General features: G+C 36.8%; 4 protein-coding genes across 6 annotated transcripts in view; 3 read left to right on the forward strand and 1 right to left on the reverse strand.

The window, feature by feature from the left end:
• The window catches only part of LOC135168163 (Fanconi anemia group J protein homolog), a 63,063-nt gene extending 55,053 nt beyond the window's left edge, over nt 1-8,010 (forward strand). For all 3 annotated transcript variants that reach the window (XM_064132099.1, XM_064132098.1, XM_064132097.1), the window contains exons 4-7: nt 4,054-4,113; nt 4,184-4,452; nt 5,348-5,572; nt 5,792-8,010. In XM_064132099.1, coding sequence (XP_063988169.1) covers nt 4,054-4,113; nt 4,184-4,452; nt 5,348-5,572; nt 5,792-7,357 — 2,120 coding nt within the window. In that variant the 3' untranslated portion in view covers nt 7,358-8,010. The remainder of the gene's footprint in view (nt 1-4,053; nt 4,114-4,183; nt 4,453-5,347; nt 5,573-5,791) is intronic.
• On the reverse strand, nt 7,658-8,932 carry LOC135168166 (coiled-coil domain-containing protein 86). The gene is made up of 3 exons (XM_064132105.1): nt 8,694-8,932; nt 8,009-8,213; nt 7,658-7,885 (listed from the first exon to the last, which is right to left on the reverse strand). The coding sequence occupies exons 1-3, from the start codon at nt 8,828-8,830 to the stop codon at nt 7,802-7,804; spliced, it is 426 nt and encodes a 141-aa protein (XP_063988175.1). The 5' UTR covers nt 8,831-8,932; the 3' UTR covers nt 7,658-7,801.
• Nucleotides 8,933-9,558: 626 nt separating this feature from the next.
• LOC135168045 (NADH dehydrogenase [ubiquinone] 1 alpha subcomplex assembly factor 3) lies at nt 9,559-11,112 on the forward strand. The gene is made up of 3 exons (XM_064131890.1): nt 9,559-9,717; nt 9,961-10,081; nt 10,516-11,112. The coding sequence occupies exons 1-3, from the start codon at nt 9,665-9,667 to the stop codon at nt 11,068-11,070; spliced, it is 729 nt and encodes a 242-aa protein (XP_063987960.1). The 5' UTR covers nt 9,559-9,664; the 3' UTR covers nt 11,071-11,112.
• A 560-nt stretch (nt 11,113-11,672) lies between these two features.
• On the forward strand, nt 11,673-15,420 carry LOC135168041 (T-complex protein 1 subunit zeta). Its single transcript, XM_064131886.1, has 4 exons — nt 11,673-11,901; nt 12,847-13,438; nt 13,847-14,640; nt 15,201-15,420. Exons 1-4 carry the CDS (start codon nt 11,765-11,767, stop codon nt 15,271-15,273), a joined length of 1,596 nt encoding a protein of 531 aa, XP_063987956.1. The 5' UTR covers nt 11,673-11,764; the 3' UTR covers nt 15,274-15,420.
• The last annotated feature ends 13 nt before the right edge of the window (nt 15,421-15,433 follow it).

Genomic DNA, 15,433 nt, shown 5'->3' on the forward strand with positions numbered 1-15,433 from the left:
CTCAAATTATTTGGTCAACGATTCCATCGAAAATTCTGTTCCAGTAAATTCAATAGAACTTGAACAATACGCGAAGGAAAGAGATAATTCAACCCAATTCCGTACAAGCTTTCATAATTTTTGACAACTTTCTTCTTAGATCAGTGAGAAAACTTCGTGTGGACTCTTTGAAACCATTGACCTTCTCCAGGCAGCTTACGAGTATTTTTCAGGATGAAAATTTACTTGCACAGATGTTTATAAGCATCCTATTTTATTTTTTTCCCAACTTCGAATATCATTGCTTAAATTAACTAGATTTATTCCAATTATTATTCGTCTGAAAAATGAATACTGCTCAAACGAAACCGATGCTGGCAGGCAAAGAATTCAACTTCCGGCAGTCCTTGCACTGAGAAAAAAATCTTGAAGCAAAAAACGTGAAAGTAAATTCTAAAAATCTATCATGCTTGAATTCATCTCCCCTCCTTAAATAACAAATATAATCATAATTTTTCATTTTTCACTTCAACTTAATCCCTTTTTTTGTATAAGTATTGTTTGTTTTTTAATGTCAAGTAAGTTCAATGCTACATATTTATTTTGGGAAGAACGAAAAAATTGTAGAAGTAAAACAGTCAGTTTTTAAAATTGAAGAAAAAAAATGGAGGAATTCGAAGAAGTTTTTCGTACAACAATCTAAAACAGCGACTGTTTTCGTCATTGAGGGAGCATGAATTCAAGGCACGACAATCTTCCAGATTTTATCAATCTTTCTTTCTACGTTGTGAATTTTTTTTCTCCCTGGAGTCATCGTGACCCGAGACTCGTGTCGGAGGCCTGGCTGGTGCAGTATTCCGCAAAGCGCTAAAAATGTAAATATCATGTTTTGCATTTGAGGCTCGTATCTCATGCTATTTTGTGAATTTCGGAAGCCAAGCATGTTATAAGCATAACCATTGTTCCTCTTCTCCAAAATTAGCTAACTGCATTTGGCTAACTGTGCATTCAAATGCTTCAATCAACAGTATGAATAGAAATGACTAATTTATCAGCAAAACAACATAGTAACCAACATCAACATAATCCTTGTCGCTCCCTCTGCGCGCTTCCAATTATTGGAGGCGGGATTTTCACAATCATGCCCTTCTCTAGTTTTCTCTCTATTTATTTTATTTTAATATTTATATATTGATTTTCCGATCTGTGGTGTTGGAGTTTTTATTTTTTTTATTCGCTGGAAAGTAATTGGCAAACATTTCACTAAAATAACTGAACACCACAAGGGGCACAAGGGATTCACACACAAAAATTGACTCAAACCCATTGAAATCTCAACGAGATATTCTGTCACTGTAAAAAATTAAAGTCATTAATCGTAGATGACTGTACATACAGAGTACAATAATAGTATTAATAATAATTACTCGCTAACAAGTCATTAACTAAATAAAAAAAGACAAATAGGATTATAATTTAGAGAAATAGAATTTAGATGCGCCACGCGAGGAACCGAACCCGGATTTCACAGTTACACGCCGAGCTGCTATCAAATGACATTAATCGATGAAATTTTGACAATCAACGATTAATTTCCGTGAGTATCATCGTCATCATTAAAGATGAATTATCGCTGCTAAATTGCAATTATGAGGGTGATTGGAATTCTGCATGGAATCTATGCAAACTAAATTTTCAGTCAAAGAACATGACGTTAAGTTGATCAGAATTTTTTAAGCTGAAAGATAATTCAAGCGCAATCTTAAAAAAATTGTTTACATTTACGCACATACGGGTGTATAGATGTGGTATAAAAATAGCATTTTTGAATTATAATGCATCGATATATCGAAAAAGATCTAAAACGTAAATTTAAACCATTAGAATATTTTGATTTTGAAGCAAAATAATAATTATCAGCAGAAGAATATAATAAAAAAAGAAAGATTGTATATGAAAAATACAACAAATATATATTTATGTTATAATAAAATACCTGCCGAGAAATACTGTTGTGTATCAACAGTCAATGAGTTAAATCTTGGTCGTGCTAGAGGTGCGATGACTTTCGTAGCTGACTGTATCTACAGAGGATGCGAATCCCCATAGGGGGTTTTCTCCCCTCGGGTGTTGGGTGTGTTTGGTTGCCAAGCAACCAACACCCTCAACATCCGTACTCCGATTGGTCCCCTTTCCACCCTGGGGTTGTCAGAGAAAAAACCCACCCCATCCCCTCTGCTCCTTATCTTAGTCACTCTGTCGCACTCACCCTCCTGTCACTAGATTTTATCGTTGAGTCCACCATGTCCAAATGGTCCTTCACAAAATGCCTGCCTCCAAATAGCGTTCAACTATTCACTACCCTTCATTGCCTTCTTACCAATAAACTCCAACTGAAGCATTTGGAACATCGATAATGCTGCACATGTGGAACCCCCATTCATTCCATGGTTTTTAATCGTTTTCATGTTGGATTTCAGCTTTAGTCGTTTAATTAAATTTCATCAATGTCTCCTCCCCTATATAGTCTTTGATGTCATTGACGTCTGCACTACTAAATCTTTCGGATTAAGTCATCTGTGGAAGAAAAAAGATCTGAACGGCTCTATCCCTAATATAGTTAGAGAATCGCGTGGACACCGTTCAATAATTAGAAATTGTATGTGTAAACTGCACAGAAAGAACGATAGAATCTTCAACTTATTTCAAACGATATCCTAATCATCTTTCAACTTCAGCTTAGGGTCATGAAAACAAATGTTTTAAGATATGATTGAATTTTTTAATTTAAAAAACAAGAAAAATGGTTGTAATTTTTCAAATATATCAAGATAACGATTATCCCTATCATCTCTATCTTCCAACTGGGTCGCAAGACTTTCCAACAAATTATTAACGACTTCAGTTATTGGATTCACAGCATTTTTCAGTCATCGTGTAACAACCAATTTTGAAAAATCGAAAATTAATACTTATAATAAGTGAAATGAGTTTAATTTAATGTGGATGGCTAGGGGTCGACGATTCCTAGATTGGCGAAGAGGGATTGATTTATGTACTCGATTCATTAACCAAGAATTGAAAACAAAATATGGAAACGATTAGCAAGGTTCCATTGGAATGAAATTTCGTTTGATTATTTTGTTTTCATCCAATGACACTTCAAAATCCACGGACTCTCAATTAGCTAACTAAAATACTATTATTTGATGGAATTACCTATGGGCTTTGAGGACACTTGAAACAGAATTCTCCAATGTCCACAATTCAAACGAAATATTTCTACCTTTGTCATCCTATTCGGAAGCCGATTATAACACAAACATCCAGAATTCAACCGTTTAATCGGAGCAGTACACGTCATTGAAGATGATTCGTGGCTCTCTCTGACTTTCCTTGAGCTCCAAACAAATGCGCTCAGGGCACAGGCCCATTCTCTCGACGTTTTTCTCGTTTGTAGAGAGAAGAATGGAAAGAAATTGAGAGGACCTCGAAGCAGTACATAAATGCCCATCGTGTTATCCCAATGAGAGAATGAAGAATACAGACATAACGTGGCCTACCACTTGGCTGGATTAGGCCTCTCGGTTTCTTGCCAGCGCCATTGATGCCGCTCAATGGATTTTCGGTATAAATGTCCATTCAATCTCCCTCGAGTGTGTTTTGACGCTTCATCCACCATTTCTCACGTGTAACCCCTTCTCTTTTTTTTCTGTTTTGGTTTCGAGTTTTTGAAGACGCTCCCTTGAATTGTTTAGAAAACACGAGCGATCCATATTTGGAGTGGTCTCCCCTGGTTCAACAAACAAAGGGCATATGCACTCAGATATTTTGGGGATTTTCAGAGCTTTAAAAAGTTGTCATCTCTTTTGTTAAAAAGGGTTGAGACGAGCATGATTTATTATTTTTTGTAGGGTATTGCTTCACTAGAAATTCAAAACAATATTATGAATATCCAAATTTGGCTGATGTATATTTTCTCCTCAGCCAACTCTTGATGGTGTTATAAAAACTGTTAGTTTCTTCACTGCAATTACACATAAATTACTCATCTGATCTTCTTATTTGTTCCAGCAAATTACCGCATCCAAATGGACGCCTATATACAAACGGCATTTCAACCTTCATTTCTAGGTACGTTTTATGCACTTACTTGCATCCAATATTCAATCTAAAATCACTCTAAATATTGCTGTATTCTTAGAAAATGACAGCGCGAGCCACAAAGGCCAGGAACATGGTTTATATGATAAAAGTCGCACCGATGCAAAAAGGGAACCTCCAAAACCTGTTCCCAAAATTTTTTATGGCTCAAGAACACATCGACAAATATCTCAGGTCACAAATGAGTTACGAAGGACAGCATATCGAGACACAAAGATGACGATCCTCAGCAGCAGAGATTTCACATGTATTCAAACGAGTGATAGAAACAAGACAGAGATGTGTAACGAGCTTTTGGATCCTTTAAAGGTATTCCATTGACTAGCAATTTTTACTCGTCTGGTCTATCCTCAAACACCTCCTTTCAATATTTACTTCATTGCTAATTCTACGACAACAAAAATTAATTCCCATTAGAAAGTTAATAAGATGCGGAAGTTTTACAAGACACCGGCTTCTATCATAAAGTGAATAATTAATTATTTGCAACTGATCATTATTGAAGTTCTATTTTGAAAATCGGAAAGAAGATAGAGTAAAATAAGCTTTAGTGTAAAAAATATTTCAAACTCAAATCTGACCAAAGAAGTATAGAAAATTTGCAAAGAAATGGAAAACTTTTCCGAAGTTCGTTAGTATTATTAATTAGTAGTAAAATTGGAGTTATTCAGTAGACGAGTTAATTTTTTGAAAAATACATTGAAACATTAGCTTTTTCTAAAGAATTTTAAACTGTAACTGCAACTGTGATGTGTTTTACAACCCAACAAGCGAGATAGCTTTCAAATAACAATCAACCCGAACTTCAAATTAATTGTTTGAATCAAGTAAGAAATGTTCTCACGAAACTTTCATTTTATATAGTGGAATATTCCAGAAATTATGTAACACAGAAATTGTCGAACAAATTTACGGATTAATCTGTTACAAACATCGCAAGCTCACATTTCATTATTTACTACATCCTAAACTATATATTAGAGGTTGTGAGCACCTTTTTCAGGAATTGGTATTTATCCTATACATCATTTATGAAAAATATGAGGACAATCTAGAGAAAAACGCGAAGACGTAAACCGTTTGCCCATTATTTCGATTTGATGGATGTATTCTTTATTGGTGAACAGTATTAAACTTTCTTACCTTTATTTGTTATTTTTTTAGTACATCATTAACTTTTTCTATTATGAATTATATTTTGCAGAAAACTCGGTGTGCTTATTACAACGAGTCAAACAAACACGAGATATCGCATTATGATTCTCTCGCAGCAATGAACTTTTCAATACCCTTTGACATCGAAGACATCGTAAAGTTGGGTAATGAGCGTGGATGCTGTCCGTACTTTGCGGCGAGGAACCTCATGGTGGAAGCAGACCTCATTCTCTGCCCATACAATTATGTGATCGATCCTTCGATCCGCAAAGTTGTAAGTTTTCTTCCACTAGTAATATCTCGTGGAATTTTCATCATTTATTGACAAACGTATACTGAAAAAATAGTCAATCGAAATTACTGATCGTTAATCGTAAATCGCCTCACGAATTCCAATCTCCCCTAGACCCAATGTTCTGCATTCCCAGTGATTCTAAACATATAACTTCAAAGTAAAAAAAATCAATCACATCTGATCATGTATATCTTCCAGATGCAAATAAATGTCAAGGACAATATTGTAATCTTGGACGAGGCTCACAACATCGAGGACATTTGCAGAGACTCCGGTAGTTCTTCTTACACCGCGGCCGAGATGCAGGCAGTGATGGAGGACTGTCAAGAGTGCCACAAACACTTCACCAAGTTTATGGGGGACGAGCCTCCGTTTGTAGAAGTATGCTACTACGTCTGCTCACAGTTGAAGGCACTCATCGAAACCATGCCCAACCTGAGGAAACGTGAACAAAATTCTAATGGCCCTCTTTACAGCACAGTGTGGACTGGTGCTGATTTTCAAGAAATTCTCAACTCATTCGGCATCTCCGAAAATATGACACTACGATTTTTGACAGCAGTCACCCAAGCGGTGGACCACCAAATTCAAGTACGTGAAGAAGTAGCTGCAGGGGCTAGATTTGGTGTTACCCTTTCCATGTCCTCAGTTAAAATCCTCGAGAGGTGTCAATTCACTATAGAAATGCTTCGATCGAAAGATTACTGCAACGACTTCCGAGTTTTTGTGAAGGAAGCAACAGAATGGGTTCCCGAAAGAAGGCGAGCAGAGATGGAATCCTCTGGTGTTCAGCCCGAGACAATCAGAACTCTCGAGTGTCTTTGCATGAATCCAGGAGTTATCTTCTCGTCCCTAGCTCAATCAGCACGATCCATCATCCTAGCATCAGGCACTCTCGCCCCAATCGTTTCCTTCGCCAGCGAGCTTGGCACGACTTTCAAACAGATTTTACAAAATCAGCACGTCATCTCCAGGGACAATGTACACATCAGAGTAGTTCCCCAAGGACCCCAGGGAGTCAGCCTGAAGGCCGTATATTCGAACACCAGCCAGTGGAACTTTCAGGATGAACTTGGAAAAGTCATTCTGGAAATTTGTGAGTCCGTGCCATTCGGAATTCTATGCTTCCTTCCCTCGTACTCACTCCTGAATACAATATTCAAACGAATGCAGGAGAATGGAAGTCTAGATCGGCTGAAGAGAGTCAAGGTTGTATTTAGAGAGCCTAGAGGCAATGTAGAACTCAATGAGGTAATGAAGAACTACAGACATACTATTAAAGATCTCACAGAGAACCCCGACGGTGAGAATAATCAACGCACTGGAGCTCTCCTTTTTGCGGTTTTTAGAGGGAAAGTCGCGGAAGGGATTGACTTCAGTGATAATGAGGCAAGAGCTGTTATCACGGTCGGTATTCCTTATGCGGTTCGTATGGACCCTGCAGTTGATCTGAAGATGCAGTACAACGATCAGGGTAGAGAGAAGAAATTGATGAAGGGCGGAGACTGGTATACGATACAGGCGTACAGAGCTCTCAATCAGGCATTGGGAAGGTGCATCAGACATATCAATGACTGGGGGGCCATTCTACTCGTAGACGAGCGATTGATGAGCCCTCATTGCCAGGGGTACCTCCCTAAGTGGGTTAAGGCGATCTGGGGAATGGGTCCCAACCACGATATCCACACAATGGGATCCGAACTCAGAGCATTCGTCAAAAAACGCACTGACGCCGACGAGATCAGAAAAAGTGGAGGTGTATAAGTGCCTTTAGCTTAGAGGAAATTCCGCACTTTGTTGACTGACTGTTGATTTTTATATTCACGATCGTTTTCAGTAACGAAACTATTAATTAACAAACTAAGCTAGGATTACAAATCGAAAATTCCAAGGAAAGAGAACACTAAACCCATTTTATCGTTTTCATTGAAGATCCGGTGGGAAATAAGTATTACAAAAAAAATCGCTAATTGTTCTGTTGTAACATTAAAATGGAACGATTAATTTACAAACATTTTTACTGGCCGTGAGGAAATTCTGAGGGAATTATTAGTGAGTTAATGGTGGATTTGATTGAATTTAATTTTCTTAATTTTTTAACATTCATAGATTCAGAACAAATTTCTAAAAATGTCATTGGAGAGATGTTTTGCATAAAAAATAAGCGTCATACTGTCTTACATATGTGTAAATGTTTATTTATAATGTTCACTGTGCGTTAACTGTGTCTCTCTTTTCGATCATACGTAGCTGTTTCTTTTTCATTCGTTTTATTTTTGCTGTATTCTTGATCTGTAAAGAAAAAAAAATATTATTGAACGCTGATATTCAATTGGTATGGTATAAGATCAACAGTTCATTGTGATAACATTTTTTAATGTAAAGCAAATTAAAAAAATAATGTTTAACACTTACAACTTGAACAATTTCACTTTTTTTACGATTCTCTTCTGCTCGTTTCAAATTCTCGATTCTCCTCTGCTTCTTCGCTTCTTTCTCGGCTTTCTTCTGTTCAATTATCGCTCGAGATTGTTCTTTCACTCTCTTCAAATCATCACGAAGCTTTTGTTTCTTTTCGTGGGAAATTCGAAGTCCTCGTGTTTTAATGATTGAAGAAAATCTGATAATTCAAATTCGACAGAGTTTAACTTTTCAAATTACATACAGTATAGACTTTGTTTATGAATTAGCAGTGCTCTTTTGTATGGTTATTCTGCTCATTATTCCTTTATATTTTAACTAATTGATGATTAATTTGTAAAGTGAAATGAATAACATATCTTTCCAACGAAATTTCAAACTTGCAATTTAATTGAATGTTACGCTTTGTCCCATATATACACAGGCTAACAATCACAATGTTAAATTATGAGTTGTTATTTTTCAATTATAAGCTGATGATGTGCCTCGAAAAATCCAGATTTTCTATTTTAACGATTAAAAACTTCTATTGAAAAGCAAATCAGAAAATTGTCATTTTTCCGTTAGGTAATTCCTTCAGGTGCATTGTTCTTCCAAATTAATGAATAACCAGGACAAAGTTTTAAAGTACATTTCAATGACCTCTCTCTTCAGGTTTTCAAAAGATAATAATAATTACCTCTGCCTGGGCTCTTTCCATACTCTTCCTGACTTTGGCTTGCCTTTAATCAATTTACCAACTGTTTTGCCATTATTATCTTCTCCCGTAGACCCTTGAACTTGAACAATCACTTCTTTTACTTCGCCCTCGACCATTATATTTTCGTTATCTTTAATAAATCAAAAATTAATAACATAAACGGGGTGTTCACATGTCAACACAAAGTTTGGGGTTAGAAACGTGTTTTTCTCACATTACACCGCGTGCTAACATAGAATTAGCTGTATGAGTTCAACTATAGAGGACACTAGGCTGCTCGTCTTCAGTTGTGAAAAATTTATAGCTCGAACCTACAGGTGAAATAATAAACAATGAAATCACCACTCCATATTTCCGTGAGTTTCCGTCATAATTTTAGGGTTTATTGGACAATAAAAAAATTAAATCCAAATTTTTAATTTCAAATTCCTCAAAATTTCCCGCTTTTGCTCGGTCGGAAAAAAAGATAAATTTACCATCTGCTGGTTACACCACGTTCTAACTAGCCAGCTGCGTTTACCGCGAAAGTTAAAAAAAAAATTGTTTCAATGATTTTATTTCTCTTCATAATTTTACCATATCAAATATGCACCGCCGATCCATCGGTGAGCTCGACCTACATTGGACATGACTAATTTTTTTTTTATTTAACATTTTAGCTGACCTTGAGCTACATTATTCTGGTTATCTGGTTAAAGCATAACCAGAACAGGGGCAAAATTAAGATGATGATTGTTAATTATCCACGAGGCTACAAAAAAATCGATACATGTGCAATGATATACTAACGATGAACAATCAGGTAGATTAGTCAGTTTTTTCATTGACGGCACCCCACCGGCTAAGTACTCCAACAGCTCCAACAGCTTTAACATAATCGACCGCTTTGTGTTTAATAATGCGAGTCTAACATAACCTCCAGTGCTCTATACAAATAACTATTTACAAATATGTCTAATTTATGTTGTCAACAGTTCAGGATACACTGGAAAAGCCTGATACGGTATTTGTCATCTATGACAGTCACAAATTGACGAAATATAATATTACATCTTACTTAATTTACTACCTTAGTAATTCATAACTGGAAACAATTATAGTTTTATTATTGTTGGATTTGATAATGAGGCATATACATTTTTTTCTGCTAATCCCAGTGGCTGGTTGACCATTCATGTATTTTCTGCCATTATAAAAAATAATATCTAAGTTGCATTTAATTATTTTGTGCTGGTATAATTTGCAGATATTCCCAACCAGTTCGACATAAAGTGGGGAAAGGAGCCTATGAAGGTGACGGAAAAACCACAGTAACAATGCTAAACAGAGATGCGGATTATGGAATGATGATTAACAAAATCTCAATGGTAAATTTTATTATAATTTTTTTCCTAAAATTAAAAAACTAGCAAACGCAGTGCCCTATTCATTCACAATATTTTTCGTGACCCCTATGAACAATATGTGGTTAAAATTTACAAATGCGCCCAATTTATTTTTTCAATTAAATGACAGACAATGAAAGTTTTAAAATTTGCTTTGGAATCACTATAGCTAACCTCTCCAAATTTCTGTTTTGCAACAAGTCAAGTCAAATTTTTACAAATCGCATTTTCCTTCGTATTTCCCATACCATTTTTTTCCTTATTAGAACTTGAAAGCTTCTTCTAAGGCCCAAATTAATCATTGTTTTACAAATATTCATTCACAAACTATAAAATTATATGGCCAGTTGACTCGGTCAAGCATTATGAATAATCATATGAGTAAATAATTTATCATTTTATTCTAATTCTTTCAGCAAGGATTCCACTTGAATCTTGGTATAAGTATTATGGGCCCTATGATAATTTTTCCAAGGACCGTCATTGGGTGGAACATTACATCAGAGGAGGATATAAACGAAAATTCAATGACACTTTTCAAAGTCTTAGAGCCAAAGCCAGATATTGTTATTCTAGGTCTAAACAAGACATATCCAAGGGGAACAAAGTTCATTGAACAGTTCAAGAGCACCGCCTCAAATCTCAATATTAGCCACGAAGTTCTCGCGGTAGATAAAGCTTGCACGACTTTCAATTTCTTAAATGCTGAGAAAAGGTTCGTTGTGGCTGCCCTTCTACCTCCCAATAATATTGATGATTGTGACATGGACAGTATCACTGAGATGGCGGTACGAAAAATTTTGTATGAGGGTTGGGAGACACCCACGGATCCCAAGTTGGAAAATCCGAATACCCTGGATGAGGTTTTCTTCCCTAGTGAAGAATCAAAGAAATTATTAGCGGAGAGGAAAGAAAGAAAAAAGAAAAGACAAGCTACGAAAAAGCAACAAAAATCTGAGGATGACTTGTAATCAAAAGTGTAATATAAACAATAATATTTAATATTAACCAAACGAATCTGAACTTTTTTCTTGGGGGCAAAATCTTATAAATAAAGGAGAAGCCATTTTCGGGGTGGCGTTTGAGCTTTTGCCTGCAACTACCCTTATACGAACAGAAATTTCCAATAAAGATACTAGACTGGCCACTGACAAGAATTCCAATCCGCCTGTTGCACAAAGAAAAATAAGTTTATCGGGCTTTTTCGTTAAATCGTTCAAGATGTCTGGAAATATTCACAGTATTCTGGACAAAAAAATCCGTTTAACCCAATAAAATTACCATGTCCAGAATTTAAGAACGTACAACCTGATGTTCCTTTTGGCGATTAATATTTCACGTTTTTTGTATCAACTAAAAAGTATTATTTTTCTAATATTTTTAAGGTGCCTCTGAATCGCAAAATAATCCAGGAACGATGATAATGATCAGAACTAAATTTGAAATTCCCGCCATTTTATTACCATGGTGCACTGTTTGACCAATATATGATAATCCATTCACGACTTAGGTTCCCGATAAAGGGGGGAGCCCTCGGTAGAAAATTTGTATAAAGTATTGCCATCTATATTCACTTAAGTTTAAGTCCATTGGCGTTGTTTCTTGTGAAGTGACCGATTCATTTTTCTATCAAATTTCGTTCGGAAAATTAATTAGAACTGCACAATGTCTGCGATTAGTTTGTTAAACCCCAAAGCCGAGGTTGCGAGAGCATCCCAGGCATTGGCCGTGAATATGGCTGGAGCCAAGGGCATCCAGGAGGTGATGAAGACCAATCTTGGACCCAGGGGAACCGTGAAGATGTGAGCATTCACGTGCTTTCAAATTTGTCAGTCATGAATACTCCGATTTTCTTAAAGTTTCTTTGACGAATCGATTACCCTGCATCGTAAATAGTCACTAAAAATTAGGCTAAATTCCTTTTAAGAAAAAAAATGAATTGAATTTTGCCCGTCTAGTGGGTTACATGACATGAAAATTTACCTTATATGGTAATGTTGGGTGTAACCGGCACGCGAGCTTTATAATATGCCAACGTCAAACGAAATCGTTATTCAGCTTTATCAATTCCTTCCGTTCCGCATATTTTACATATAAAATTTGAGCACCGAAGTTTTTCACCTTCTTTGATGGCTTTCATAAGAGCAATTGGAATCATTTCAACCGCTCCAACCATAACCATAACCTGGAAACCACTACGAATTGACGAGAAAAATGCGTTATTTCATGTTTAGGAGCAAACTGCTCTTGTATTGTTCATATGATGGAATTTTTTGCTAATGTTAGCCTAATGCTTCCCAATGGTTCTTTAACACATAATTCTCTCGCATCATATATAATTAATTGGTTATTTAATTTTGAGTAATAGAATCAGAATTCTTTGAAAGTAATTCTATATATGCTAGGCCGCATTGAATGTTATTATCATCATTATTAGTCCTTCATTCTATGCAACTGATTATCTTTTTTACATTTCTATATCTTCCTTCAACCCTTCGATAAAATGAAAATTTTTATTTAGATACGTTTAAATGAGTTAGAAATCCCATTGTTAAAGAAACGTTTCATATTTAAGGTTGATTGACATTAGTTTTTGCTATTACAGACAAAAACTCCGTAAAATGGAGTATTTTACAATTTGTTGTTATTACTTCATCTAAATATTTAATAAAAAATGGCGTGACTTGTAAAAAATCTTTATAAATTACTGGAAAACAAATTCGAAAACATATTTAAACTTCATCTAGGTTGGTTTCTGGTGCTGGAGACATAAAGATCACAAAAGATGGAAATGTCCTTCTTCATGAGATGCAGATCCAGCATCCAACTGCTTCCCTCATTGCCCGAGCGTCCACAGCTCAAGACGACATGACAGGTGATGGTACAACTAGTACAGTCCTCGTCATCGGAGAACTCCTCAAACAAGCCGACCTATATATTTCCGAGGGCCTTCACCCAAGAATTTTAACTGAAGGCTTCGACCTTGCCCGTGCAAAGACTATAGAAGTCTTGGAATCTCTGAAGATCCCGGTGGCAGCCGACAAGGAGAGCCTTCTGGACGTCGCTAAGACATCACTGAGGACCAAAATTCACCAAAATCTTGCTGACAATCTCGCTGAAGTCTGCGTCGATGCTATTTTGGCAATTAGGATTGAGGATAAACCTGTGGATCTTTACATGATCGAGCTCATGGAGATGCAGCACAGAACAGCTGGTGATACCTCATTGGTCAGGGGTATTGTCATGGATCATGGCTCGAGGCACCCGGATATGCCTAAAAGAGTTGAAAATGCCTATATTCTTACCTGCAATGTCAGTTTGGAGTACGAGAAGAGTGAAGTAAGTCGGTTTACTATTGACAATTTACCAGGAACTCTAGTAGGGAACATAAAATACTTCTCGCAAGATAAAAAGAATTTCACGCTCATTTTATAGTATATTTTACATCATGTAACGGATTAAAGGATTCGCGAAGGAAGTGGATTTTCCTCCAATTCATTCGCGAAAACATTTTCAGAGTTCAAGATGTTTATCGAACTCACGAGAGATCTGTAGGAGCTTTTAAGAATGTCCCGGAAGTTTTAGAAATGTATTTTCCAAAGTATACACGGAGCGTCGAGAAAATTAAAAACAATGCGAGCAATGGAAATACGAGAAAGAGGGATGGAAAGATGATAAACATATCGACATATGCTATAAAAACTAACGATTTCTTCAACTCATCTTTTCTGTCATTAATTCTTATAGGTAAACAGCGGCTTCTTCTACAAAACTGCTTTGGAGCGTGAAAAGCTCGTGGCAGCTGAGCGTGAATTCATCGACAACCGCGTTCAGAAGATCATCGAGTTGAAACGCAAGCTCTGTAACGGAACTGATAAAACCTTCGTCGTTATCAACCAGAAAGGAATTGATCCTCCATCCCTGGATGCCCTTGCAAAAGAAGGAATAATAGCTCTGCGTCGTGCAAAGCGTAGGAATATGGAACGTTTGACTCTTGCCTGCGGTGGAGTCTCAATGAATTCAGTTGACGACCTCCAAGAGGAGCATTTGGGATGGGCGGGCGTAGTGTACGAGCACGTTCTCGGTGAGAACAAGTACACCTTCGTCGAGGAGTGCAAGAAGCCCAACTCGGTGACCATTTTACTCAAAGGACCGAACAAGTACACTATCTTACAGCTCCGAGACGCAGTCCGAGATGGTCTAAGAGCAATCAACAATGCAATAAACGATAAAGCCGTAATTCCTGGAGCCGGTGCCTTCGAAATCGCTGCAAGCATGGCCTTGAGCAAATACAAGGAACAAGTTAAGGGAAAACTCCGTCTGGGAATCCAGGCTTACAGTGAGGCTCTCTTGGTAATTCCGAAGACTCTAGCTGTCAACAGCGGATTCGACTCTCAGTTTACCATTGTTAAACTTCTCGAAGAGAGCAATACTCTAGGAGAGGCTGTGGGACTGGACATAGCGAGTGGAGAAGCGTTAAAACCTAAAGATGCCGGCATTTATGACAATTATATTGTCAAGAAACAAATCATCAATTCTTGGTAAGTGAAACGAGAGGTTATTTTCTATGGAGTTTAGTGAAATTCAGTTTAAACGTCTAAAGTGGCATGGTTCACGGTAAATATCGTATCGTCTAGGAAACGCTCCTCCGGCACGCCGCCATGTATTGGAGATTTTAAAATTTCTTGAACGATTCAAGCGGTTTCTCAGAAATTTAACGAAATACAAGAACTTTGTTAAAATGGCGTTTCTAGAAATCTCGAGGGAATTCGAGAAGTTCTTAGAAACTCCGAGGAACTGCAAGAAGTTGCTGGGGAATTCGGGGCAATAAAAAAACAGTAGATTATTCATGTGTTGAGTTTAGAGTGAAGGCGATGAATTAATTGATCTGAGCTAGGGCGAATGGGGACAAAATAAAGTGGAATTTTGTCCCATAATTCTTGATTTGCAAACTTTGGTGGGGAATTAATTTGAGATGTTTTTTTCCTACTTTTACGTGCAACCGGTGTTTTGGAACATCGAGTGAATCATGCTACTATTTATCGGTTGAATTTACCACAATCTTTCAATCATGCATTAACTAATTTTACTTTTTTTGTAGCACCGTGATTGCGAGCAACCTACTCCTAGTCGATGAGATAATGAGAGCGGGACTTTCCTCTCTGAAGGGCTAAAACTATTCCGACAATACGAAAAAATGTATTTTTAAGATAACGCATTTTTCAATTTGAGTACGTAAATTACCACGCATTTTTGTCGATTGTATGGCGCTTAGCGATTAATTTTTCTCGCCTTGATGTTTGAATTAATAAAGAAAAGTAAGAAAAAAAGTGT

Source organism: Diachasmimorpha longicaudata, chromosome 12, assembly GCF_034640455.1.
Source record: "Diachasmimorpha longicaudata isolate KC_UGA_2023 chromosome 12, iyDiaLong2, whole genome shotgun sequence".
In the NCBI taxonomy this organism is placed as follows: domain Eukaryota; kingdom Metazoa; phylum Arthropoda; class Insecta; order Hymenoptera; family Braconidae; genus Diachasmimorpha; species Diachasmimorpha longicaudata.